Genomic DNA, 23,363 nt, shown 5'->3' on the forward strand with positions numbered 1-23,363 from the left:
AATAATAAGTTACGATTTACAAAATTTACTATAAATTAAACATTAGGGTAAATAAATCAAATAAATTAAAAATGCAAAATGCTTTATGTTTTAAAAGTTTTATTCTTGAAAATTAAAAATAACCATTTCTTTTAAGGTTTGGTGGGCTAACTCGATTTTGAACCCTTCGGTTTCTTTTCCTTCTTTTTTATTCTGAAGAAAGCACTAGTTCTTAAAACATTACGTGTACGCTTAGCCCTGCGAAGCTTGAATCTGTCAAAGTCACTAAGTTCCGCACGCTGAAAAATAAAGTTTTACTTATAAGTCCTAGATAAATTATTACATATTGAACTTTTACTTTGATATAATAGATATTACATGAAACAATAACATACTATAAGTAAACTAAAACTAAATTCTATCAATTATTTACGAGATATGTATTATTATGTATTAGTTTTACCTTCTTCTTTGCTTCAACTTTCCTTGCCCACATACTTTGTTGCCATTTTCCATCAATGTCCGCCTCATCCCAAGCCTTCTTGACAATAGTACTATTTGCGGTGAATGGAAACTTGATGCGGAACTTTGTAAGGTGTAGATCACTTAACCTCATTTGGTCACGTGGGATGTTGGATGTAGGACCATCAACCAAAACCTATAATTTTTAATAAAGGTAATATTTTTCCAAAAAAGCAAATATTTCTAATGATTAAAATGTGTTATAATTTCAGACAAAAAATTGGCTTCAGTTATGAATCAGCCGGCAATTCCTATCAAGAATGATGGTTCATCATTGAGAAAAATGTAATTTGAATTAAAAATTTAGGATTTATTTTGGATCAATTACAAATAGAATGTCTTGATTAATATATCGTTTATACAAAATAAAATGTACACTCAACTACAAAATATAAAGACAACAAATTCATTATTGACTAGATTACTTACTTTGTTTTGATCAATGATGTCAACAATGGTAACCAGTTTACCCTGGTGTGGACCATTGCTGACATAAGCAACTCGCCCTGTCTCAACGAACCTTTCAAAAGGCTAGAACACAAACAAAATAATAATTAGGATCTATTTTAGCAGAAAGATTATTAACCAATACATGAAATCAATAGTTTAACTATTGGTAACTTCAGATAATCTGTTGACTTCAGTTATATGTCAGTCTGTAATTCCTATCGAGAATTAAGGATCATTTAGATTGAGAATATAAGATTAATTCAAAATTATTCATTTTTTTAACCAAAAACACACTAATTGAATATGTAGTAAATATCTTAGTTTTTTCAACATATTATTTTTACACCTTTTTTTATCAACCATACAAATAAAATATTCATATAAATAAGCATAGAATCGCCTAAAAACGTCACCCTAATGAATATAGATTGCCAATATTGACATACCATGTTGATAAAACTCAATTTAATAATTATTAAATAGGCCAATTATAATTAAAATAAAATTTAGAATCAAATAATAAGCGTTTCTAGGTGTCGCGGCTGATTTTGAAAAAGGTTAGGATCAACAATAAAATAATTTCTAAAAATTAAACATACTCATTCAGAATGAAAATCAAGTAAGAATGACGCAAAAAATATATTTTTTTGAAATGGTAGATCGTATGCATTCGATTAATATTTAGTATTGAAAAATAAATAAAATCATTAAATGCTGGAATAGAGAAACTTTCTCACCATGATGGCAGACAGGAAAAAGAACTTCGACTGACAAAGTAACAACGATGAAGAACAGTGGCGCCAGATCGCGATAGCCAGATTGCGGGAATAAAATTATTTATATATATTATATTCAAGATGAAAATTGTGATATATATGATTATATAGTAAGGAATTTTTTAATAATGCTTTATACTAATGTAAATAATCACATCATCGTTTACTGTAGAATGTAAATGTAGCTTTAACCGCGATAATAAAAATTATTTAACGAAAATATTAGTTTTATGTCGAAACACTTGAGATACACTAATGTTCTTCTGACACTTTCCTTTATTACGATGTTTTATTAATTGAAAAATTGCTGAATAATTACAATTTATAATTAAATGTGTTATTTTTTGTTGTGTCAATTACACTATGATGACTTGTAAGATTAAAAGCTATGGGACTTATATTAGAGAGAGAATTGAAAATACGTTAATTCATAAGATACCGTATTATTTGGTTTTTCTTAGAATGAAAATGACTCAATAACTTTAGCATAATTTTGACATCATTAAATATTTTATAAACAAAAACAATTAATTTTATCACGACATTTTTTCCATACAATTTTTCATGAAAGTACGTGCGGGGTAAAAGTGAAATCCCAATCCATTGTCACGCCATGTCATACATACAGTCAACATCAGCTGATTACTTGATCAAACAACTATAGTGTGACGGAAGATATCGTGTCGCAACGACATTGTTCCACATAATCCTTATATACTCCAAAACTCCAAAACTCAGAAATAGATTCGCGCCGACTAGCGATATGACGACGTTTTCATGTCCCCCACTTATTTGCGCGCATTCCACTGAATTTATTGGCACAAAGTAAATGGTTAAGCGCCACCTAGTGCGCGCGCACATGTATATTGGCGGTTATTATAGACGGTTGCTGCTGATCTTGATGTAGCTCGTGGGCTGTGGTGACTAACTGCAGTTGTCGAGAATCGCGCGTGCGTCCACATCCCACGTCAGTAGTGTGCCTGGGCTGGTAGTGCATGTATTGGCTTGACGGCGAGGAGAAGGTTGCAGTTCGCGGTGGTAGTTGCGGCTCGCGATCGATTCACGTCGAGAATGATGCTGATAAATTGGCAAGCAACAACATGAGACTTTATTTGTCTTGCGTCTACTGGATGCTGCTCCTTATCTCTGTTTTATCAAGGTAATTTTCTCTTTTACAGTTAATTCATGCTTGTCCGTCCTTTCGATCATGTTATATTGCGTCAGATAGAAATACTCTTTTTTCTTGGCTATGTGCTTGCATACTATCATAACTCTTACTCCTTACATACATATACACACTATGTCGACGAGCTTTAATTTACTTTCTGTTATCAAGTGTTAAGCTTGGAAATTTGTGCCCGCGCATTGATTCTGTCACGAGAAAATTTTATTTTGATTTGTCGGTTGATATATCGGTCTAAGCTCTGAATATAATACTCATTTAAGTCAATAAACAGTTGCTTTTTCAAGACTGTTATAATATATCTTCATGCATGTCAATTGCAACTGAATTAATATGTATCAAATCATAGTATGTGTGTGAATTTTTGTGTGCTTGTGAATTAGTTTATTTAAAAGCATCATTATTTTCAATATTACTGAGTAATTTTTTCTCCTTTCATTATAATCATTTTATCAATCATTATCTAAAATACAGTACATTTATACTAAATAGAGATAAACATAGACTATGAATATCAAACATTGTTTGGCTTGTTTCAGTACACTACTATTTCTGCTGGTTGCCTCAGAAAACCCTCAGAACAAATTCATCGGCCCGGATAGACATCAGTCTGTCATGCAAGATGGAAATTCAAGTGTCAATCACGATCCTCTAGAACAGTTTGGACTGGGCTCTATGCCTAGACTTAAAATTCCTTCATCTTTAAAGCCCAAATTGAAAGAGCAAGTATGTAAAATCTTTTCATATATTTAGCATTTGAAATGGAGCAAGCGAGTTAATAAAGTCTGTTTTTCACTGTGTATTGCAGGACTTTGAATCAGCATTCTCAGCAAGCTTTAATGGTATTGACAAGAGCGATGAATTTAAAGTACCTGAAGAGATAGAGATCCTGAAGGAGAGTTTAATCCAGCAACCAAATCTTTCCCAGGAGTAAGTAACAAATAATATATGAAAGTTTAAAGCAATACATGTCTCGCGTGAAGTGCGCATTGTTGACGCTTCGATTATCACTTTGGCACGCTATACTTGACGTCACACGCAGCGGTCAACTGATTAGTCTCATTGATGCGGAAACCCTTTAGTTCGTTTCTGGTCGTGTCTAGGTCGTGAACGAAGCCGTATATTTCACCTGATCGATTTTTGAGCCTTTTCCGTCTGGATAACTTATGGTTAGGAGAGTCCCGAGCAAAATGAATACCGCAGGCAAGACGGATACCCCGATGTTTATAGGGATGGGTTATAGCGAATATTATGAAAAGTAGTATATTCTCTATGATGTAAACATACGCATTCCGTTTGAGTGCGGCACTCACATCGATGACAGCGAGCGTACATCAACCTTTGTTTTTGTCGGCGGGCTTACGACTTTCTACGGTCTAATATTTGAAATATTTTGAAAATAGTATACGGCTACTGAATTAGTAGTTAACTAATCTATTATCTAAACTAGTGGTTAATTTTTTGTAGCCCTTGCTGCGTTAAAAAATTAATTTTTTTACATACCGGGTAAGACGGACATCCCTAAAATTAATTTTTTTTAAATGTTCATTTTTCTTTAATTTTCAAGTTTTATGTACAATATAATATCAAAATATAATTTGTTTTTCAGCTTTATTGTTCAAAATGATTTTATTGGTTTCTTGCAAGATATCAATTTTTTTCGGTAATTTTTTTTAAATTTCAGGATTTAATTAAAAAAAAATCTTTTTTCTCTGATCAAATATTTGTTAATGTAATAATTACATCTTATTTGATAATTTGTATATTTACTTTGCTAGAAATGAAATAGAATTTTTTTATTGGCATTTAGAACATTTTTCCGTAGGGTGTCCGCCTTTCTCGACGATTTCTAGAACACTCAAAATTCCATGACATTTTTTATTGATCTATTGTACTAGTTAAAATAATTTTTCAGAGTTATATCTATCTAGACATGTTGGTTTTCGTGCCAATTTTGCATTACACATATAATTTGATGGATATTTTGTTATTTAGAACCTGATTGTTTTATTATTCCTTGAGGTGTCCGTCTTGCCTGGGCCTCCTCTACATAGAGACCTTGGGAAACTGATAGAGTCTCTGTTACCGTAGAATTGTACTTCTTTCTTTATCGCCGGATATTCCACATCAAGAGTGCGTCAGTGCAATGATATGCGGGACTTGTGAAATTTTTTTTGCAGTTGCTGATCTAAATTTAAATGTACTTGTTATATTAACGCTTCTACTCCTAAAAATATTAACGTCAGGGCTTTAACTCTTTTTTTTTATCGTTGCTAGTTTAAAATAGACCGAATATGATCGTTTGAACTTTCGCTCTGTATAATACATTTCGAATTCAATTTAAAAATCTTTTGTAGAAATTAATTAAAAACGAAAATCTTACAAATGCCATTACAAAATTATGAAATTCGTCGATGCCGCCTTTTCATTCAACTTATATCCAGTCAAATACTATAAGGTTTCACCGCTAAGCGTTTCCACGTGCTAACGTAAATCCCCCTTAGCTCTTGCAAATCGAATATTTTAACGAGTTAATTATCAACTCACGTTTTTTCTTTTAAATATCGATGAAACCGAGCTTTCCATAGAAAATAAATGATGAATGCAGTTTGTACGTTGGTTTTCTTTTATATAAGAAACACAGCACGCACCGGTCTTACCATCCTTGATCATCGACTACCATGTTTGATTAAGATAGACTTTCCCCTTGAATGAAATCAGGTCAAATTTTTATTTTCTTTGTAATCAAGTTCACACGCATGTATCTAAATAGACTGTTTGACAATCGCTTTTTTTCAATGTTATCTCAAAATTCACAAATTGTAAATTCATTTTTACGAAATCACCTTTGCAAAAATTATTATCGTGTGACAATCTTTTCCATTTAGAGAAGAGTTGTAAAAAAAATGTGAACACTGGTGACATATTCCGCTTGAGCTAGCTTCGACATTGGTTTTCTTTCACTCGGCGCACTGGTGAAATTGCGCAACGTCGTGCGTATTCAACTTCGATATTGTATAACCAGAAAAAGTAACGATGAGAGGAAAAACAAATTCTCATATGTAGCGGGGTGGGGATGGGGACAGTACAAATACTGTCGTCGCGTGTATTCGATAATTATATCTACACAGGTGGATATAGTACAAAATTATATGAAATTTTTAATCGCTTACAAAATACTCGATTTGCGTGAAAATGAACACAATAACGTTCACCAAATCCGATTTCGACACACAAAGAAAGCATGATAAACACCCGCGTAAACACTTTCGAGGCTTACAAATAATGAGCAAGTCGTAAATGAGCGAAATATACAGTTATTGAGAATAGATGTAAGTGATGATGCATTCCATGGCAAATGTCAGCGCAGCGAAGACGGAGAAAGCACCACTGACGATCAATTCGGTAGAACCGTTGCGGAAACCAACTCTATTGCTATCGCCAATATCCTCGATTAGTATTATTCCGGCAGCCAGGGAGAATATTGCCCCGAGAAATGAAAAAATACACAGCTGAAAGAAAAGAAAGATGGTGAGATGAGAAGACGAGTAACGGAATGCGATTGCCACGAAAATAGAGTTGTGCTACGGGGTCATGCACCTACGAGAGATTCGCGCGCTCGTGAACATTTGGTTTTTGCATGTGTTTGTTGCCATACGTGCTAAAAGAAATTTTTCAGACGACAAACTTTAATGGTGTTGTACTTTATAAATTTATGGTTATGTAATTTTGAATAATATATATGTGACTATGGATCGCTGAACATCACATGGCGAAGGCTGGAATGCCAAGATTAAAAGTGATGGTAAAATCGTTACCGGTTCGAGTGACCTTTAGCATTAAAAATTGTATTTCGATAAATTCGCGAAACTTCGGATTCTCACGAAATAAAATTCAGACTCATGACGTTGAAAGTTTCGCGGGCATACTCGTTTGAAATATTTACATAACTGAAATTGTTAAAGAACAATCACGATGGCGATATCAAGTTTTTATACGTAAAAATAAATTTTCTTACTAGTTTTTTCGGGAGTTGTTCACCCATTAAGTATGATACGAGTAAGATCAAGTTGAAAATTAGAAATCCGTCGAATGCAGTGCAGACGATACGGAAATTAGTATCATTCGTATTATACTGTCCAATATTTTTGTATTGAGGAAGTTCACTTGATTGTGAATTATGGCCGAAAAATGATTTGTAACCCTCTATTGTCGCTGCTACGAAGATGAGAAACTGCAAAAATAATTTACCTTTAGAATTTAATTTATCACTTTGCTTTTAATAATATTGAGACTCGTAATTATACGTTTTGCATGATTGCAATATTGTAATATTCAAAATTTCAAATTTATTCGAATGCAAACAAGCTGCATAAAGATGATAAAATACTGGGATGACGATCATTGACTCATTATATCATTGTTAAATCTCGCGAAGTCAAGCGTGTTAAGGATACTTTCATTTTATGTCTGATAGAATACAGTTTCCACGTCTGCAAATAGTCAGCTTGATATCATGCAAATTGCTTTTCTTCGTACAATGTGATGTGCGTGATAGATTATGATGTGACTTTTGAGCTTTTTTCTTTCAAGTATCTCATAATTATTTAATTAAGAGGCTTGGACATGTATTTCTAATCCAACGAGAATACATTTTTTACCTTGCGAAGTTATTTTAACGATCGTTTCAAATTAATTTCCCTTCCATTGCAATATTAAAAAAATTGTAATTATACGCAATGAAGTAATTTTCTATCAAAACTGTAGGTAAAAATATCAATTCCAGTTAAAAACATATGATAAAATTCCAAAATAGCAAAGAAAAGCAGAGATTAATGGAAGTAGACAAAAGTAGAGCGAATACGCCTGCCCGAAAGCTTGCAAGCTACACCCAATTACTGACCAGTTCAAGTCCCTTCGAAACGAGGAAAATGGTTTTCTTATGATTCTTAGTGATCTTCACAAAATTATCCTTAAACTTGATAATCCCACTGGATTCAGCAGCAGTAGAAGCACCACCTTCTTCGGCCATCTTCTCGGTCATGAAATTTCTTCAGTGCGAGGTGCAGCACGACACACAACTGAGTTGATCTTCTTGATGTGTACCTAAAACGCCGTCGCTGGTAAATGAGGCTTCGCTCTTGCTCTCCCTTCCACTCACCGACCTGCAAGAGCTTAAGTGCTTCATTTGATTCGCAATTGTCATAATTCATAATACACCCGGGGGACACCTAATTCCCGTGTGGACGCGGCGACCCAAACGCCTTGTTTTAGTTTAGTTTTCAAGCCTTCTGCTTCACCTTTTTCTTGCTCTTCCTCTTTCATATTCATTTCCTGTTTCCAGTGTCTTGGGCTTGTGTATGGGAAACGCCGGTAAGTAGGAAAATTTTGAACATTGCTTTCAAGCAGGTTGATGTCATGTTCATTGAAGGTATATGTTACAAGGCACTTGACATGCAGAGGCGTGGCAATGATCCCGAAAGATGAATAAGCTCGTTTTTTTAGCATTTTCAATTGCAGCTATTGTCGATTATGAAAGCGATAATTTTTAAACGCTTTTAATTGTCGTGATTGCCAAATGCATTTGAATTTTCCATTACGACTAAAATCAGCGAAGATGTCGCTGATTCGAATTTGAAGAGCAAAGTCGTTCTATTAAATTTTTATCGGTAAATTTATTAAGATGTTCGGTACGATGTGATTGTAAGTTTGCAAAGTAAAAAACACGCCAACGCTTAAGGTGTATGTAAAAGTTATTTAATTGAACATTATTCCGAGAGTGAAACTTTTAAAGGATATTGCGCGCGCATAAACACTATGCTGTATATTCATCATCCTTTATCTACGTACATCGATCTTTTATTCGTTATTGCCGCCAATAAAAAAATACGTTTGCACTATCGAAGGCCGTAATTCCGCTTCAGTGATTATTGTACTGCGGGTATCTTGAATCTTCATCAGATGTGTGATATAACCATTCTTACATTTCAGTAACGGAAAATGTCGCGTTTCGATTATGCTTTCAGTGGTTTTGCAGCTAGTTACGATGACTTTTATGCATTGTTTTATTGAAAAGATGCACTTTATGTTCGTTTCTGTTTTGAAACTAGAGAAATACAGTAACCAACTATTTTTTATTATGAATATCAACGCGTAATATTATGGATTATCAGTCATTGCAGTCATTGGCGAATTTCTTATACTACTTGACGTTATTTTCGCTTCCGCCTGGAAAATAATACCGTAATTCACTCACGCGATCAAGCACCACAAGCAAAATAACACATAGACACGCAGCGTCTTAGCTACGCACCGAGTGGCTAAATTGTTTGTCAAGACCTTCTTAATGCCCCGCGATTGCGGCGCATAGTCGCGAGCCTCCTCCACCGCATAGTCGCACAAATGAGATTATTGGCGTCTTTCATTTGGCGGAGCAATGATTCCCTGTAAATGTTCGTCGAATTAGTAAAATGTGCAATTGAAAAATAGGAAATCGGTAAGAAAAGATGATACAGCCTTAGTAAGACACAACGAGAGAGAAATACTCGAATTGGAGCAAAAGGAATGTTACGGCATCCCACCCACATTTATCTAATTGAAACTCGTAGATCTTATATGCCGCCGCTGCTTGCACGTTTAATTGCGCCTGTCTTGCTTGAAATCTACCGAGTTTTGAACCCCCTCCCCCCTCCCTGACGGTGAGTCTTCTGAATAATCGGTATACGCTATTGCTTTGATCGTATAAGCGTAGGTTTGTCCACATTGAAGTTCGTTTCTTTATATACTTTCTCGTCGTCGTTCGATTGAACTACACCGGTTTTCCAGTCCACGGGTCAAGCTCCGTGGCATTATATACTCAAACGCTCCAATCTACCCTACACCTTTTCTCTCGAACGTTTTCCTCTTTTACGTTTATTTCCTCCGTCGCGTTAATCACGGCCTTGACATTATTACGCAGTTCTCGTTGCGGTGCGGAGTATTAACCTAACACTTACATAGCCATCAATTTATCAAGTTTATTAATAAACGCACGGAGGGGGGGGGGGGGTCAAATATCGACCACTACGGTTACGCAATTCGCTCTCTCTTCGGAAATCATTTGTTGTCGTCAACTCGCTTTGAGTTACGTCAACTGGTAAACACGTTTTTTTGGCGTCATTCGACTGGCCAATTCGCTCTCTTGCAAGCGTGTGCATATCCGATACTGTTCCAGCGGGATGCTTTTGATGCGCTCGCAACAATGTTACCTTTTCTTTTTGTAATAGAGAAATCGAAATACGCGTGCTTTGACGAGAATAGACATAAAATAAAATATTGAATGCTTTATTTCTTTTATCATTATCGTGTCTGCACGTTTAAATCAACTTTTCTTGAATCGAGAAAGATTTTATTTTTTCCAATTTCATAAACTTTATTTGTAAGTATGAAACAAGTCGAAGAACTTTTTTTTGCATTTCACGAAGACGTTATATTTTCCAAGCTTTGACGTCGTTAAATTACACTCTGGATTCAAGTTACAAAAATTACAATACACAGCGGGTACTCGTTTCACGACACGATAACGAGCCGCCAGGTTGAACAATTATTGTTTTTACGACAACGTAACTCGCGAAAATTGCTCTCGCCATCTAACCATTACATGTCCATTTGCAGAATCTCCGAGGGGGGTCAAGCAGTCGTGGTGACCCTCGTCGACACAGCAACGGCTTTGCAAGACATAGCAGCGGATCGCGCGGACTTCCGGCCAAAGCAGCAGCAGCAAGCCGAGGGCAACGCCTCCGAAAGCCGCTCGCGTCTATCGCAGCAGCAGCTCCTCGATGCGAATACCACGAGCGATGACGCGGCATTGCTCAACGACGACAGCGTCGTGGTCGTCAGGGCCGAGCAGAAGTCGTTCTCGATCGACGACGATGTCGCGGAGAGCAGTGTCACGCTCGAACGTCAGGTGAGAAAGAACGGAATGTTGCCCCGGTGAATCGCACGATGACTTTCCCGCGAACGGCTTGAGCTTTCGAACGAAAGAGCAGGTATGGCGCGTGTCGCACGGTGAACGAGCATAGGGCGCCGCGTACTTTTGGTCTAGGATGCAGGCCTTGTGTAAGAATCTGGCGCCGCGACACTAAAACAGTCGTTGTGCGAATGTACAGCAGCTGCTGGAGGAAAACAGCGGCAGCGCGCAGGTGCCGACAACTGCGCCAGACTTAAACGACAGCGCGGCGAGAGCCAGGTTGACGAATGACGACGGGAGCGCTGCTGCCATACTCGACGGATTGGTCACAGCTGGACCGACCGAGCCGCACGAGGAAATACCGAGCTTTAATGAATGGGCGCAGAAGCGGCTGGAGGAGGCGGAAAAGAAAAAAAGTGAGTTTAAACGCGTCGTTTGCTCGCAAAAACGCCACGCGCTCTTTTTCGTTTCGCTCGTAGGAGGCGGCTTATCGCGGCGAAAACAGAAACCTTTAAAAACGCGCTGTTTTAACGAAGTTCTTTCTTTGTGCTTTTATTTTTATCTTTCTTTACGGCTTCTTTTTTTATATTATTTTTATGCGACTTTAACGAGCTGCGCTTCGGTTAATTGACAATTTTTACGATAACGTACGCAATTTGTTTCTGCATTATAAAGATTTGAAAGTTGCGATATACGGCTGAATTAGTTCAAAGATTATTTATGCGAAAGTAAATAAAGTGGTGGAAAAAAGTGTTTGGAGAAAGTTTTATCCGAGAGCTAAGTTTCGTCGTGTAAAACGCGTAGCAAATTCTGACATAGCAACGCAATATGTTCAGTGAAAATATGAATTTCTCAATATCAAACAAGAATATCCAAACACAGAAATAAATATCACGTCCCCTCTCCATTCGTCGCGACACACTACTCGTCCAAAAATAACTTTCGCGAGGTACTCCAAGCCCACGACAATCGATTCTAAAAGAACGATAAAACACATTGCAATTGATTTACAGCACACCCGAACGCCTCAGTACAAACGGCCAGCGGTTCACCAGGTCGCGGCCTCGGCAGCATGCGGATGCGTTCGAAGAATTACGCCTCGCCGGATTGCGGTGCCAAGGTCGTCGGGGCCAATCCCGAATCAAGTGGCGTTAGAAATATCTTGGTGTCCACGAGGGATGAGTACATGCTGAACGCATGCACCAGTCGCGTGTGGTTCGTCGTTGAACTCTGCGAGGCCATACAAGCTAAGAAGATCGAGCTTGGTATGTGCTCTCGATCGTTCAAGTTTTCAAAAGCTGAAACAGAGGATCGCGCAAAAAAAAAGAGTTAGATAATGGGGGAAGGCGGTTTTGGTTTATTGTTTCATTACTGCTGCGAGCGTCTAGACTAAACAATTTTTGTGGTAATGTGATTCTTATGTAACAGGCGTCGGATGGAATAAATACCCGTAAATACCCGTTCGAATGCAAATATTTGACGTGATTTCCTGTAAAATGCCAATTGCAAAAAAGCAGTTAGACTCAGTCTTGTAGAATTCTTCAAAATTTAGTTCAACTATATCAGCTTTATCTTAGTTATTTTTTAAAGCAATGTAATAATATAAAAAACCGATAATTTATTATGACTTATTTAAAATCATTTTTTTTAAATCATGATAAATTATCATTTTTTTTTAAATTGAACCTAAAATTGACTAAATGTTTTTGATGGAACGAAAAGAGTTAGACGTTTCAGTAATTACTGCGGAGATCTAATGGTTTTCACGTTCTGATAATAGTATCGTAGTATCGTTCGTTAGCATTAATAGGCCAGCGAGTGGAAAAAAATCTTTTTCAATTGACATTGACCATGACTTTCAAACATTCTAACATTTGAATTCTCTCCAACAGCAAACTTTGAATTATTCAGCTCGTCTCCAAAGGATATTGCAGTCTACGTAAGTGATCGCTTTCCAACGAGAGAATGGTCGAACGTCGGTCACTTTACAGCCCGAGACGAACGCGACGTACAGAGCTTCAACTTACAACCCCACCTCTTTGGCAAATTCATCAAGATCGAGCTATTGTCACACTACGGTTCCGAGCATTTCTGTCCAATCTCGTTATTTCGTGTTTATGGTACTAGCGAATTCGAGGTGTTGGAGACGGAAACCGAACATGTCGACGAGAACAGGAGCGAGATTAACCCTGAAGGTGAGAGCTTAATTGTTTGGCAGCCATGCCATTGTCTCGTGATATATAAATTGATACACGATTAATTAATAAGTCCAACGTCATCTACAATAGACAACGTGTTTTGGCTGACGCAATAATAGTAACTTCCATCTACATGTTATATTTATAGTATGATAATGATTTATGACGCTGATCGTAATTAAGACAGCTCGTCAACTTTTATATTGAACTTTTTGTATATATATATATATATATATATGTTCTTAAGCATCGTACCATAATGATAAGAGCGTGCACGTCGTCACGGTGAGAGTTTTTATCAATGCGGTCAAAGGAAACGGGCTAGATATTTCTTGACGTTTGAAATTATTATATTAAACTTACTTAGCCATGCGATATCGTTCATACGTAATGTTACTTAAATATACTGACAGCATGTTTTCTTAAAATATCTGCGTCATACTTGGGCTCTTCAAATTTTTCATGTTTTTGATCATATGATAGAATTTATTTTTTTACGAATGTACTCTCCGATTACTTTACAGCAATTGATGCTACAGGCAGCAATATAGCAAGCGAAGATGACGATGATGAGCCAATGTTCGTCGACGAGGACGAAAACAATATCGATCAACCAAGTCACATATTCGGCAGTGCTCGAGACGCCGTATTGAGTATAGTTAAAAAAGCCACTTCGGTACTGGTCAAAAGTGAGGATCTCAAGCCAACTAACAACATTACCAAGATTCAAGAAAACATTCGAGGCGATGTTCTCGAAGATGAGACGCTCGATGACTGTACTACGCCAATTTACAACGTCGCTTGTCACGATTGCGACGATGATAGATTCGCCAGGGTATTTCAATTGATTAGTTGCAAAAGACATTATTTGGAGTCGCTGCTGAATACAGATTTCGTACTAGAGACGCTGGATAAGAGTCACCTTTGCAGTAGTAGTTCGGGTTTCGATTTTAGATTCGACGACGAAACTTGTATGGATAGTAATAAAGGTAAATGTATTTTTTTGCTTAAATTTCAAGTAACAACGTTTGAGTATAGAAAAGATAAAACGTCAATAAATTGAATATAAACAGACTTCGTCAATAATCAATTTGCTAAATTGGTCAGTCTGTCAATATAGAATATCCATATCGATCTCCTAACATTATCATATATTGTCGCAAAGAACACTTATTACACATCGATTTTTCTTACAGCATTAGAAACGCGACTAAGCGAAGTATCCAAGTACTATCTTCAAGCGCAATTTCTCTCGTCATTCTTTACTCCCGACTACATAATTGCATTATGTAACGTATTAGCTGCTCGAGAGCAACGACTATTTGCCAATACAAGTCATCAGGAGCAACAACAGCAGTCTAATGACAAAGCACCAAATGATACTGAGAAAGATATTCAAGTGCCATTGCGAACGAAAGATGAGAAGGTTACGTCGACGAGACATGCTGAAGTTCCTATTGCTGATACTCACAGGGCGAAAGCTGAGATACCTATCATCAAGTCCAAGTTAGATAGTGCTACGGAATCTGTGAGCGAGAGCTTGATTGTACAGGTAAGACACAATACGATTCATCGCATTTATAAATCAGAGTAACACAATGAGAATGTATTTTTTTTAATCCAATTGATTTACGGTATCGGAAGTGGTAGTTTTTTATTTATCACGTCAATGATTAATGAATCATTAAATATAATAATAAGATTATTCAGCATTTCTCTTGATTACATAATAGATAGCTCGCAAATAAGTTTTTTTTTATCAAAATCTAGAGGTAGTTCAGATATGGATTATTATTATTATTAGAATTATTTTTAATTTTTTTCAATACAAAAATTAATAATAAAATTAGTCCTCTTTCCCCGCACAGATCAAACCGACCAAAACTACATCGCTGAATGTTGACGACACAAAGAAACGAAACGTCGTAATAAATCTCGAGTCGAGTAAAAGTCATTCATCGGACGATGTCACATCGGAAACCTCATTTACTCCAGTACCCAACGATACCAAGCGAACAGGTTCTACATCACAAAAGACCAATGGTCGATCGCAGGATCACGTCCAATCACCAGCAGTGCCTCAAGAAAAATTAACATCGCGAGAAGTCCCGAAACCATCGAAGGCTTCTACGCAAAACGTTGATAATATACAGAAAGTAGGTGATAAGAATGTAGTAAATGAAGTGGAAGCGAAAAGCGAAGTAAAAGAAGCGGAAATGAAAACAAAGACGGAGCCTGTTGAGCAAGATGTAAAAGCTGTACCACATGATCAATTGAATTTTGACGGTTTTGATTTTGATGTCGATAGTCTGCAAGGTAATGGAGCAGGCAAAAATGATGCTTCGGTGACTCAGCAAACAGCCAGTGCTGCGACTCCGCAGCAGAAAGAGTCTGTCTTTCTTAGACTTTCTAACAGAATTAAGGTGAGTATTATTGATGTTTTTGCAGTGTAACGGAATTTTACTCTGGATATTGCCAAAGAAGTACAGGATTACTCGGTAAATATTCGAATCTCTTGATCTTTGATAACAGAGTTGGAAAGTTTAGATCTTCTAGATCTTATCTTACACGATGAATATTTAAATTATCTTCCATGCCTTTCGAAAATTGTAATGCTTAGCATCAACTTTCATCACTTTCGACAAAAAAATGATTGATTTCCTAAAATTTCTATTTTCCAGTTAAAACATGTCAAATCACGTAATTAATTACAATTTTCAGATTCTTGAACGCAACATGTCGCTAAGCAGCCAATACCTCGAAGAATTAAGTCGCCGTTACAAAAAGCAAGTAGAAGAGATGCAACGCTCGCTAGAACGAGCAGTTACAGCAATGACAGAAGAATCCCGTAAGGGCGAAGAGCGCGAAAATAAACGAGTTGAAGAAGTAGCAGCGCTTAGAAATCAAATTGAAAATCTGACAAAAATACTCGATGATCTAGTGTATGAACGTAATAGCTGGCGATTCAATCTGTCATCGCTCATGCAAAATTCGTTAATTGTTGTTGTGGATGTCGTACTTGTGATACTCATAATTTCATACTGTAAGAGAACAGATGACAATGATTATTACGACGTATCAGTGGAAGATAGTGACGGAGTAGTTATAAGGCCGAAAACTATCAATAAAGCCTATGAAACTATAAAACAAAATTGCAAGCAACTTTTGAAGAAACCCAAGAAACGGCGACCTAGTGAGATTGCAGCGCAGGTACTTTTCGACTTTTATTGCTCTACATAAGATTTTACGATCGTGGTAATTTTTTATTTTAAGTATGATAATTATCTTGATCTTTTACTAAATATATAATGATGTATAACATTTTATTATAATGTGAATTTTTATTTCACGATCTCTTTGGGAATTTTTATTAATTGTAAGTTGAAAATTGTATAAAAAAACATAAGCTTGAGTAATTCAAGTAGAAAAGACTGTAGGTGCTAAAAATCTACCTTAAAATTTTAGTAATGCCATTCCTGATTATAGTTTAATTAAATGCACCTGATTTCTTCAATGTGATATAAAAAATAACTAGCGCTATTGCTCGTAGGTTACCGGAACGTACGAACAGCTGATGATTGAGGACGGAGTACAGTTGTCGAAGAAAGACCGACGTAAACGACGAAAGCGTGAAACTGTTGTAGTGAAATCTTCCATTAAGGAGGGCGATAAAGAACTGAAATTACCCTCCAGAAGTGCGTCCGTCGGCGATGCACTCTACGCTTTAAGCCAAAACAATGAGAACTACAACTCGAAGATGCACAATAGAACTGATTCGGCACCTGACAGTGCTATAACGTATTTTCATAATGATGAGTCATATCAACCACAGCAGGATAAGAGAGTACAGATTCTTACCATAGATGTGAGTAATGGCGAATCGACCAAAACAGACGAGGAATGTAGCAACAGGGGATTGAATACTTCATTTTCATATGATGATGATGCATATGAATCTGTGAGTATAAGTTACTCTTAGTTGCTTTACTAGTCAACCACTGGAAGCAATCTAATTAAAATATGTTTATAGACTGGCAACAGTTCAACTAGTTTCCATTTCAAGGCCAAAAAGCTGTCTTCTCCTTCGTTCATGAAAACAGCCTTAGTTTCGAGAAGTAAGCGAATATCCTTCTCGGGAAGCGCAAAAAAACAAACGGGATGTCTCAATGATGGAGACAATAATTTGACAACTTTAGGAATCGCTAACGGCCGGACGACCAACGGTTTAACAGAAGAAAGTGACGAGTCAAGAGCAAGTAGCGCAACTCCGTCAAGTTGGCATAAGAAGGAAAAAAAAACTAATGGCCTGAAGAAAATGGTGAGAAGGTTTTTCTGATTGGAGTAGAAAGCTTGTGTACGTATATATTGTCGCTACGCAAAGACTGAGTATATATACACATTAAGTACTTTTTTGAGCACATAGACTGCGTAGCCAACAACGATGAACGAGTCGTTAAAAAAGAAGCAAGTTTAGCTTTGTTTTTTCTAGGTATAATTATAGACATTGTTACGGTGAAAAATCTCATTTTGCTTTTGCAACGAGCGATATTTTTGCGTGGTATAAACCAAAATGAGATTGTTGATATAGTTTTATCTAGCTTTTAAGACGTCATCATCATAAATTTTATAAATAATTATTATTGTCATCGAATTTATTAAAGTAATTGAGAACTATCATTGTTTCGGGTGTTGTATACGTTTTTACATTTTAGTAGTATTCTCTCGAAGATAATTGTAATTTGGAACATTGTAGTATTATAGGAACATCAAAATTATTCATTCAGCATCATTTAAAATATATTCATTGAGCAGACGAAAATAATAATTGCCAAAACTAGGGACAGATGTTGTTAAAATTAACGAGTACTGTTGAAAGAATACAAAGAATGTTGCTTGCTTTGCCAGTATTCAAGGGAAAGTAAGATTTTAGTTAGGAATCAATTTAGTAAACGAGATAACTATACTTACTGAAACTTACAGTTTTACTATTGCATTATATATAAATGTTTTTTTTATATTCCTTATTTGTGTCCTAATACTTTAAACAATATCTGCAGATATTTTATCGATTAAGTTCAAGTTTTTACAGTCTTTAATATCAATGGCTTTATTAATAGTACAGTGAATTGGTCTTGATCGAATAAACGTTTGAGTATGGTGTAAGAATGCTTTAAAATATTTAGCTAAATGAATCATGTACGTTTGTAATTTTGTCTAAGTAAGAATGCTACAATCAGAAGTTTGAACACGTAAGTTGATTTAGAGTAAAGCTATTTAAAGCAGTTAAATCTGCTTGAAGTTAATGAAAGTGTAAGTGGAATAAATCAAAAACTGTTTGTAAACTCTTTTTTCAGAATCGTCAGCAAATGAGCTAAAGACCATCAATGTCTGAAATGATAAAGTAAATTTACACAAACCTTTTGAATTAATTCAATTTTAAGAGAAAGAATAATAAAAATTACTTTAATTATAAGGGGGATGTGGTATATGATTCAAACACGATAGAAAACATAAAGAATTAAATTGATATACGATATCAAGAAAAAAATTACGAGTTCATATTAAATAGTTTCCATCTGTAAGTGAAATGTTATGTAATTTTTAAGGGAATGAAATAATTTTATGTGATTTTAAATGGCTTTTGTTGATTTTAGTACGCTAATTTGTACATTTTATGAAGAAATATACTGTGATATCTTTCACATAAAATATAAAGTATGGAGAATCAGGATAGATTAGCAGTGAAGTTAGCTGAAATTAAACGTTTCAATATGTGCATTTATAAAAATGAATTTTTTCTATACGTTGAATTATATTCATATACTAATTAAGTATCTGACATATATGGTATAATAAGTAAATGATGTATATATTTCTTTGCCTGCAGTAGTAGTGTATACTTTTAAAGATTATTTTCTGTGATGACACATTCAAGCGTGAGAATAGAATACGATTTTCAAAATCAGAAGTATTAGTCATGAATAGAGAATAAATATTTGAATTTAATGTAGTACATTAATAATGGATTGATTATTAACGCCTTGGTAAAAGTGCGCAATTAAATCGAAAGCAAGTAAAAACAATTATATGACTAAAATTTTAGACGTTAATATATTCGACTACAAAAGATTTTAAGGAATAAATAGAAAAATGTCCTATGAGAAATATAAAAGTTTTGGTAACTGAATAATCAAGAGGCTTTATTTATTTATTTATTATATTTATTAGGATATTTATCGAAATAGATAACATTAAACCATAATAAAATCATTGTATTGCTCAAAATAATTTGTATACAAGAAATTTTATTATTTTTGTGTTATATAAAGAAAATGAGTTTCTATTTCTTGTACTATTTTTATAACATCGAATAGAATAAAAGTGGTAAACTGAAGAGAATCTTTCATTAAAAGCTGTCAAGTGAAAAAAGGTGCATCTTCCTATTCGTTGATTTTATGGCGATAACTTCTGATACTACAATCGAAGTATATATACGCACACAATATATATTACAATCGTAGGTTGTAAGAATTTTAGTACGTACTGTCTATGCCAAATGATGTTTTTTCACAGTTTTTAAATTGAGCGTTTGTATTGTGAATATTGTGTGATTTTATGAGCAGTGTATTTATATGCTACGCTGATGGTAAAAATGAAAAAGTTTAAATTCAAACTTTCAATGCCAATCAATTGTGAGGAATTATAAAAACCAACACGACGAAAAATATAACTTAAAAGTGTATAACCAGACATTCTAGCAGAATAAATATACACGTGATAATTAGTTGAAATTATATACTGGTTTTTCATTACTACCACTTTGTAATTTATATTTTAACTAGTCCTAATTAAATGAAACATTCCGACGGAAAAAGAATTAGATATTTTTGGAGTAGATTTATGTAAAGTAAAAGTGCGTTTCAATTGTTTATTCTAAATTTTGAGATGTTTCACATAAATTTAGAAATCAGTAGAAATTTACACGATATCTGTTTAGAACGAAATCCAATATTTCTGTTTTAATTTGTAATCATACTGGTTTACTAGTAAGTGAATCGAATAATGAGATATCGATAAGTTAGCGTTCTGAAACGTGATCGGTTATATACATTTATTATTAAGAAACTTTCTATCTCTAAACTTGTTTTAGTAACTCATTTTTATCTTCCAAATACTTTCATATCTATAGATATTTATACTACAACTATTCATCAATATGACCTATCGCTAGTTTATATAATTTTGTTATATTCATTTGAAAAATAAAAGTGTTATTTAAAAAAGTGGACCCTATAACTTCAAGAATAAATCTTTAATTAAAAGACATAATTTATTTAATTGAAACCTTACTAATTATACTATTGATCATTTGATACTCCAATGAAATTAACATATTAGTATAATAAAATTATAAAATTTATTTACATGCTTTGTATATATGTACACTAATCTTTAGTTATAATAAAAATTAAATTTACTTTCAACTAGCAATACTCAAATTACTAAGTAGTGAGGTAATTTCAAAAAAGTTATCTGCCTCTGGTTTTTTTGCTTTTACTTGAGAATTTATACTCTTAGCCGATTCCGCAACCGAATTTCTCCATTCTTTGAAATCTTTTTCATTTTTTGCACAAAAAACAATCTCGTTGACATCATCCAATAGTTTGTAAGTGGCTACAAATTTATATATTTTCTTTAAATCGCTAATTACTTCGTTACGAAGAGTTTCATTTCTCGCAACGAGATTCAGTATGAAAAGTCCATTGTCCGACAAACAAGTTTCAACCGTTTTTAGAAAAGCGGGTTCAATGAATACTTTAGGAGGACAACTCATACCAACACTTGGATCTTTATTATCTACATCGAAAAGGATAGCATCGAATTTCTTTCCTTCTTTAGCAGAATTTTGCAGGTAAACCGTACCGTCGGTAATCTCAACTTTTAATTTATCATCTAGAACAAGATCAAAGTAGTCTGTTGCTACTTTAAAAATTGTAGGATCAATTTCAACGGCGGTAATGTTTGCCTGAAATAAAATAAATAATTACGCATGCATTTTGCAAAATTATCAATTATTTGAGTGATTTAGTACCCTTGACATATATTGGCGAATAAAAGTACATAATCCACCACCACCAAGACCGATTATTACAATCTCTCCATTATCATTAGTCTGTAAAGCAGTTTTTAAACCAACAGTCATATAGAGATGATGATCACATGCGACAAAATGAGGATCGACAATATACTTCGACTTTTTTCTTCTAGTGGTCACTACATAAAAAAATATTAGTTAAGAATGATAACTATAAATATTGCATAATTTATAATTATACCTTGTTTCAATTTGGCTTCACTTTGAATTACAAATTGATTGTTTAAAAATACCAATCTCCTGTAAACGCCATTTTCAGTTTCATTTTCTTCAATTACAAATGGCCCACTTATATTACTGTTACCCTCGTATAAAATTTTTCTGGTACCAATGTCTTTGCCTAGTGACAGAAAAGGTATTTGATTTTTCAATGCAGCTGGAGCAAAGCTTTTTATGCTGTCTGCAAGTTCTTTTTTTACTGTATTAAGATTTTCAAAAATTTGCCCTCTTCTCAGTATTACAATAGCTAATCTGTCATACTGCACAGACTTGGATAACTGCTGCCTGCCTTCCTTTGTTCTAAATAGCCAATCCATTTCCCTAAAATTCGAAAAATATATTTAAAATTGAAGAATTTTTTAAAATGGTGAATGATAGAATAAACAATAATAAAATATTTTACCTGCCTTGTGGTACTATGAAGCATGCATAGGTTTTCCTTTCTTTTGTTAAAAGTTGATCCAAAATATACACTGTATATCTTGGTTCTTTATCACCAGGTTTATACAAATCTAGAGATACTTCACCCTCATTAGCAACACAACTTTTATAGAGATTGTTACATAAGGAGGCTGATTCTTGAATAGATATAATGCTATTTATAAGCTCTTCAGGATTAGACAGTCTTACCAATGGTCCATCTGTCAATACTATTTCTACAATCTAAAATAAAAAAAAAATTATATTAATTTCTGTATAAATTAGTTCAAATTACAATTTATGTAATTTTAGAAATGTACTGGTTGAGGAAGTTTTATGAATTTTGTAGCTACGACCATAAAAACAGGCATTGGACTTTCATCTTGTTCTTTTGCTTTTAATTCAGTTTCATGACAACGTATCGCACGTATAGCACAATTTGAAGAACAATTCTCAATGATAGTTTTCAGTATATGTTCTTGTAATAGAGATATACAAATGTACCTTCCATTATTCTTCAAAACTCTTTTAATTTCCTGATATAGAAAAATATTTATTATGATTTATTTATATTACATTTAATACTCACAATTCTTGAAAATACAAACATTAAGATACTTTGTTGTCGAAGCAATAGTAGATTCATTTGTATCAGACATTAGTGCATCAAGTGTTCCCTTATCCAACACTACACTAAATTTTCCATCACTATAGGTCATTTTTGTAGCATCCATTGCCTCAAATATCAAATCTGGTCTCTTCACTTTATTCATTTCGAGCATTTGTTTAATTACAACTTGTGACAAATCAATATTGATGATGTTTCTTCAAATAATGAGAAAACCCAAAATATTTGCTTTACTCAAGTAACAATCACTAATTTGAAAGAAGTTACAACTTACTTATAATTATTATCGTACAAATCCATACCCAAAGTTGAATTACCACATCCAACTATAACAACATTATCATTTGGCTTTATATATTTTAGTAAGTGGCTGCTCAGATCTGGAAACTCTCCATACCTTTAAAAATTACTTATAATTTGATAATGAAAATAAATATAAGTAATAAAATAATGTAAATAAAAAAGACTGACCATTCGAAAGTTTTCTTTCCTCTTTTCTTGAAAAAGGTGTTCCAATAATTTGCTTTACTAAACTCTTGATGGGATTTCGGCAACAAAGTCGTCATTGCTGCACCACCGCTAACTTATTTAACAAACAGAACCGTCAATTATGTTTTTACCGCCGTAATATATAGCCGCCGACTATTGCACGTGTATCAATCGGAGATTGACGCAAGGTTATGTTCAAGTCAATTTGGTAACTTTATTATTTATTATTTGACTCCATCAGTCGAGATTACCGGAAGTAACTTTTGCTTTCGAGTATTATTATTTCGCAATTTCTTTTGTTTTTATGTTTGTCTTTTTGTAGAAAAAGTATAATGTCTACCTTTCACTTCGATATAAATGATAAATGCTTTGCAGATTTCCTGACTAAAGAAATTT

The 23,363-nt window shown here is 34.5% G+C and overlaps 3 protein-coding genes across 4 annotated transcripts; 1 reads left to right on the forward strand and 2 right to left on the reverse strand.

Moving 5' to 3' along the window:
- Nucleotides 1-65: 65 nt before the first annotated feature.
- LOC131665472 (large ribosomal subunit protein eL14-like) lies at nucleotides 66-8,000 on the reverse strand. Its single transcript, XM_058937360.1, has 5 exons — nucleotides 7,814-8,000; nucleotides 6,929-7,144; nucleotides 931-1,032; nucleotides 443-637; nucleotides 66-278 (listed from the first exon to the last, which is right to left on the reverse strand). The coding sequence occupies exons 1-5, from the start codon at nucleotides 7,952-7,954 to the stop codon at nucleotides 147-149; spliced, it is 786 nt and encodes a 261-aa protein (XP_058793343.1). The 5' UTR covers nucleotides 7,955-8,000; the 3' UTR covers nucleotides 66-146.
- LOC131665471 (SUN domain-containing ossification factor) lies at nucleotides 2,360-20,355 on the forward strand. The gene is made up of 14 exons (XM_058937359.1): nucleotides 2,360-2,886; nucleotides 3,450-3,636; nucleotides 3,719-3,840; nucleotides 10,564-10,855; nucleotides 11,058-11,295; nucleotides 11,872-12,123; nucleotides 12,751-13,053; nucleotides 13,581-14,045; nucleotides 14,253-14,608; nucleotides 14,907-15,479; nucleotides 15,778-16,266; nucleotides 16,607-17,014; nucleotides 17,087-17,374; nucleotides 18,411-20,355. The coding sequence occupies exons 1-14, from the start codon at nucleotides 2,723-2,725 to the stop codon at nucleotides 18,429-18,431; spliced, it is 4,158 nt and encodes a 1,385-aa protein (XP_058793342.1). The 5' UTR covers nucleotides 2,360-2,722; the 3' UTR covers nucleotides 18,432-20,355.
- A 144-nt stretch (nucleotides 20,356-20,499) lies between these two features.
- Nucleotides 20,500-23,313, reverse strand: LOC131665547 (eEF1A lysine and N-terminal methyltransferase homolog). Of its 2 annotated transcripts, none has more exons than XM_058937482.1 (8): nucleotides 22,950-23,313; nucleotides 22,753-22,875; nucleotides 22,459-22,675; nucleotides 22,207-22,386; nucleotides 21,834-22,093; nucleotides 21,393-21,751; nucleotides 21,149-21,330; nucleotides 20,500-21,082 (listed from the first exon to the last, which is right to left on the reverse strand). In XM_058937482.1, the coding sequence occupies exons 1-8, from the start codon at nucleotides 23,042-23,044 to the stop codon at nucleotides 20,537-20,539; spliced, it is 1,962 nt and encodes a 653-aa protein (XP_058793465.1). In that variant the 5' UTR covers nucleotides 23,045-23,313; the 3' UTR covers nucleotides 20,500-20,536. The 2 variants fall into 2 exon arrangements, with proteins under 2 accessions (XP_058793465.1, XP_058793464.1); XM_058937481.1 differs by having other exon boundaries at nucleotides 22,171-22,386.
- Between the last annotated feature and the right edge of the window lie 50 nt (nucleotides 23,314-23,363).

The sequence above is a fragment of the Phymastichus coffea genome, unplaced genomic scaffold, assembly GCF_024137745.1.
Source record: "Phymastichus coffea isolate CEN01 unplaced genomic scaffold, Cenicafe_Pcof_1.1 PCOF00052, whole genome shotgun sequence".
NCBI classification, from domain to species: Eukaryota; Metazoa; Arthropoda; class Insecta; order Hymenoptera; family Eulophidae; genus Phymastichus; species Phymastichus coffea.

Bases quoted from the DNA above. Each gene is read 5' to 3' on its own strand.
- LOC131665472 (XM_058937360.1), bottom strand. From the start codon at position 7,954: ATGACCGAGAAGATGGCCGAAGAAGGTGGTGCTTCTACTGCTGCTGAA. The intron at 7,145-7,813 runs GTCAGTAATTGG...TTATTTTTGCAG, and splicing joins TTTCGAAGGGACTTGAACTG to TTTCTCATCTTCGTAGCAGC. The intron at 279-442 runs GTAAAACTAATA...TTTATTTTTCAG, and splicing joins AAGTTGAAGCAAAGAAGAAG to CGTGCGGAACTTAGTGACTT.
- LOC131665547 (XM_058937481.1), bottom strand. From the start codon at position 23,044: ATGACGACTTTGTTGCCGAAATCCCATCAAGAGTTTAGTAAAGCAAAT. The intron at 22,676-22,752 runs GTAAGTTGTAAC...CATTATTTGAAG, and splicing joins TTGTACGATAATAATTATAA to AAACATCATCAATATTGATT. The intron at 22,094-22,170 runs GTACATTTCTAA...TTTTTATTTTAG, and splicing joins TCATAAAACTTCCTCAACCA to ATTGTAGAAATAGTATTGAC.
- LOC131665471 (XM_058937359.1), top strand. From the start codon at position 2,723: ATGTATTGGCTTGACGGCGAGGAGAAGGTTGCAGTTCGCGGTGGTAGT. The intron at 3,637-3,718 runs GTATGTAAAATC...TGTGTATTGCAG, and splicing joins AGCCCAAATTGAAAGAGCAA to GACTTTGAATCAGCATTCTC. The intron at 3,841-10,563 runs GTAAGTAACAAA...GTCCATTTGCAG, and splicing joins CAACCAAATCTTTCCCAGGA to AATCTCCGAGGGGGGTCAAG.